The sequence below is a fragment of the Tupaia chinensis genome, unplaced genomic scaffold, assembly GCF_000334495.1.
Source record: "Tupaia chinensis unplaced genomic scaffold, TupChi_1.0 Scaffold000330_1, whole genome shotgun sequence".
Taxonomy (NCBI): domain Eukaryota; kingdom Metazoa; phylum Chordata; class Mammalia; order Scandentia; family Tupaiidae; genus Tupaia; species Tupaia belangeri.
Window position 1 is genome coordinate 683,223 of NW_006159824.1, and position 4,133 is coordinate 687,355.

General features: G+C 53.4%; 1 protein-coding gene across 1 annotated transcript in view; it reads right to left on the minus strand.

Annotated features, from left to right (window-relative positions):
- The window catches only part of DNAH2 (dynein axonemal heavy chain 2), a 159,937-nt gene that overhangs the window by 45,076 nt on the left and 110,728 nt on the right, over positions 1-4,133 (minus strand). The window contains exons 47-51 of the mRNA XM_006151894.1: positions 3,724-3,876; positions 3,278-3,369; positions 2,918-2,975; positions 2,773-2,874; positions 963-1,067 (exon numbers count right to left, since the gene is read on the minus strand). Coding sequence (XP_006151956.1) covers positions 963-1,067; positions 2,773-2,874; positions 2,918-2,975; positions 3,278-3,369; positions 3,724-3,876 — 510 coding nt within the window. The remainder of the gene's footprint in view (positions 1-962; positions 1,068-2,772; positions 2,875-2,917; positions 2,976-3,277; positions 3,370-3,723; positions 3,877-4,133) is intronic.

Consider the following 4,133-nt stretch of genomic DNA (forward strand, 5'->3'; position numbering starts at 1 on the left):
ATATATATATATATATATGTATATATTGCTTTGAGGGGGCAGCAGGTGGCGTTGTGGATAAGGTGCTGGACTTCCAAATGGCTGACAGAGGTACAAGGCCCAGACACAGTGGCCTGAAACTCACTCCAGACACACGTGTGTTTGTGCTTAAAATCCCAGAAGGAGAATGGAAGAGATGGCATTGCAGCATGGCCATCGTCCCTGGGGGATGATTTGTCACTTTCCCTCTATTTATCTCTCTGACAAACTCATACACCCTATGGCAAAAACCTTTTAAAAAATTGTATTAAAATGTTATTTCTCCTAAGTGCTGAGTTTTGGGGTTTGTTCGTTTTGTCTTGGGTCCCCTAAACTCTGCACTGAGATGAGCATCTTGCTTGCCTTGTCCTACCCTGGAGCTGGTGTCAGCTCTTGGCTTTGTCACATCTACTTCCTCACTCCGTTTGGGTCTCGCCACATCCTCTGCACTTCGGGTTGACAAGGCTTCCCGTGGCAGAGCCAGCAAGCCCCTCTGTGCAAGCCCTCCTGGGTGCAGGTGACCGCAGAGGCTCCCACTTCCATCATACGAATAGCTCCCTGCATGCTCAGACTCCCTGGGGCCTCCTGATCTGCTCCTTCACAGTCTCTGGAACAGGGGCAGTTTTACCTTCTTTGTTTTCCTTTTCTTTCCTTCTTTCTTTCTTTTTTAATTTGCCAGAGGGCATCTGTGCTAACCAGAGACAGAGAAAGAGAGGTAGAAAGCACCCCAATGGGACTCGGTCACTGCAGTCCCTTCTCCATTTCTCCATGCCTTTGGGATTTGGGGCATGCACATATACACACAGCGTGTTTTTCAAGCCATTAGGGCCAGGATTCAAACTTCGTGGTTGGTCATGGGGGACCCCTTAAGCACTGGGTTGCACTGTTGGCCTGGGAGGTTTTACCTTCTACAGCCTCCCCAGCAGCCCCCACTGCATCCTCACCGTAGGGAAGGTCATGTTGATAAGATTGAAGCGACTCTGCAGCCTGGGGGAGATGACAGTTCGTCCACCCCCGGGAGGCCCCATGGCAGCCATCAGGAACATGTCCTAGGAGTAAACACAGGATGAGGCCGAGAGACAGGGGTGGGAGTGGGAGTGGGCACAGAAACAGGAGCGGGTAGGAGAGCCAGGAGGAAGACAGTGCGTGGAGGGACAGATGGGTCGGATGTGAGGAGCAATAGGGACGGGAATGGGAGCAACACGGAGCAACAGCGGGAGCGACGCGTGGAAAGGATGGATAGGGAAATGTCTGTTAGAGTTATTAATATTTATCTTTATAATCCATGTGCCCAAACTAGAAAATCAGCTGAGTGAAAAAAAAACATCTTGGGGTCAGCAGTGGTATGGTGGTCAAGGGCACTGGACTTCCACATGGCCAAGTACGGTTCGAGTGCTGGACCTGGTGGCTTCTTTCTCACTTTCCTTCTCTGTCTGGTCAAGTTGAAAATAATAATCACTAAAATTACGATTAAAAATAATTCTTTAAAAAAACAACACCTTGATTATATCTTCTAGATTTCCTCTATTTTTCTTTTAAAATTGTATATATCAGGACCAAACGGTAGCATGGCAGAAAACATCATGTTCTGCAAGGCAGACTCACATGGGAAGGTTGCAGGTTCAAGGCCAGAGACCGCCCTGAGTGTGGCGGGCGCGGGTACCTGTGACCCAGGTCACCTGCGGCTGGCGGGGATCAAGGCGTCAAGACCCGATGAGGGTGCTCCTCTCTGTCTCCTTCAGGCTCTGTGTCTCTCACCCATGGAATAAATAAACGAACTTTTAAAAAATGGTATATAGCGTCACTACAGCCTACTGGTTAAGGAAGCTGGATCACACATGGCTGACTCCTGTGGTGGGTTCAGTCCCCCCTCCACCGGGACCCTGGGCTGTGATCCTGTTACCCCGGTTCCTTCCCACGCCAGAGCATCCTGCCCTTTCTCAGGCCTAAGTTACCAACTCCTATCATCACCTCTCCTCACAGTCTGGGCACATGTATATGCTTGGCCAAGACCTGCCAGGATAGAGAAAAGGAAAAGGGATTGACTGTGATCGCACGCCATCCGGGGTGCTTCCTCTCTGTCTCTCTGTCCTCTCTGAAGAGCATATATGCCCTCTAGTAATAAAAAAAAAATGCATGTATCTATATACATACATGTAACCGTGTGTGTGAGAGAGAGCGAGCTCTCAGAAACATATAAATACATATATTATTAACTGACTTTTTGATTCCAAGTACCAGACAGATGGGCTTCCCTGAAATCAGGTTGGAATGGCTGCTGCCCATCGATGGAGGAAAACAAAGAAGATGCTCAGAATCCGCCGGGGAAGAGCCAGGGCTGAAGGGAGATGCCTGGGCTCTGGGGGAGCGGAGAACTGAAGCCATGCAGGAGGGGAAAATGGAAGCCGTGGAGATGGCCACGGCAGCCACGGAAGGCAGCGACGTGGCGGTCACAGACCCCAGGCTCCTAGGCAGGTCCAGGGGGAGAGGCAGTCTGGCACGGGGGCATGGCACAGAGGCCCAGACAAGGGGTGGACATTGGAGGACTGAGTCCTTTGGACAGAGTGTAGGGCAGGGTCAGTGAGGAGAGGTGATGATAGGAGTTGGTAACTTAGGCCTGAGAAAGGGCAGGATGCTCTGGCGTGGGAAGGAACCGGGGTAACAGGATCACAGCCCAGGGTCCCGGTGGAGGGGGGACTGAACCCACCACAGGAGGGAACAGAGGCCTGAAGGCTAAATTCTTGGGGTGCTTACTCGAATGTATTTGATGGTCTGCTTCACACGATCGTACCAGAAGCCATAGTCGATCCAGAGGCGAATCAGCTCCAGGGGCGGCTGGGACCCGAACGTGTCCTTGGCCGGCATGTACGGGGTTCTGTCTGGCCACCAGGTTGCTCACCAGGTAGTTGTAGCGAATGGTGTCGACGGTGGGCACCATGATCTTATAGAAGGGCGCGCTGGGAAGCAAAGGAACGGAGTCTCAGGATCGTGGGCCGCCCCCTTCCCCCTCCCACTTCATTCCCCGTTGTTCTCACCCTCTTGCAGCGTCACTGTCCAGTCCCCAACCCTGTGGGGCCTGGGGGCCAAGTGCTCCCTTGAGGTCCCTGTCCTGAGTCCTCTAGAGCCTGGGTCTTGTAAGACTCAGCCTTCTCTGGGATCCGCCTCCTCCCTACAGCTCAGCTGTGCTTCAGGGCCCGTCTCTCACCAAGCGCCCGCAGCTGCAGCCCCAAGCCCCGCCCACATCCCAGGTCCCACTCACTTAGGAGGGTAGCGCCAACTCTTAGGGAGCTTATTCTCAAATGATGTCCAACTCCGCATCTTGGGGTCCACAAAATACTCGTACACGGTGTCCTAAGGAGGGCACGTGTGTCCGGTTACCAAAGCCTCCCTCCAGCTCCCCCGGTCCAGGCCCAGGGACCACAGACCCCTGGGCAGAGAGAGAGCTGGGCCGGCCGGCTGAAACTCAGCGCCTGGGATCGCGGATGCCCCTGGAGTAACGGGACACACAGGACGAGCGGTGTCCTAAGGAGGGCACGTGTGTCCGGTTACCAAAGCCTCCCTCCAGCTCCCCCGGTCCAGGCCCAGGGACCACAGACCCCTGGGCAGAGAGAGAGCTGGGCCGGCCAGCTGTAACTCAGCGCCTGGGATCGCGGATGTCCCTGGAGTAACGGGACACACAGGACGACTGGCTTTGAGCTCCCTGACCTTATTGGGAAAGGAACCCTCGATCTCGCGCAGGTAGCTGTCGATCTTCTTGCGGCCCTCCTCGTCCACAGAGGCACACACAGACCAGATCATGCTGAACACGAACATCATCTCCACCATGGTGGCAAAGTTCTCGCCGTCCGCGGGGTTCAGCTGGGTGGGAGAAGAGGGGACAGCGCCCGTAAGGGATGAGGGATCTACTCTGACAGGTCGCCACAGGAGTTTGGAGTCTTCCTTTCCTGGTTCTACAGAAAAACCACATGGTGGGACCAGCAGTTCGCATAACTCCCATATGGCTGACCATGGTTCAAGTCCCAGAGCTGGCAGCTTGCTTTCTCACTTTCCTTCTCTCTCTTTGGTGAACTTCAAAAAAAAAAAAAAAAAAAAAGACAATGAATAAAATTAAGAAA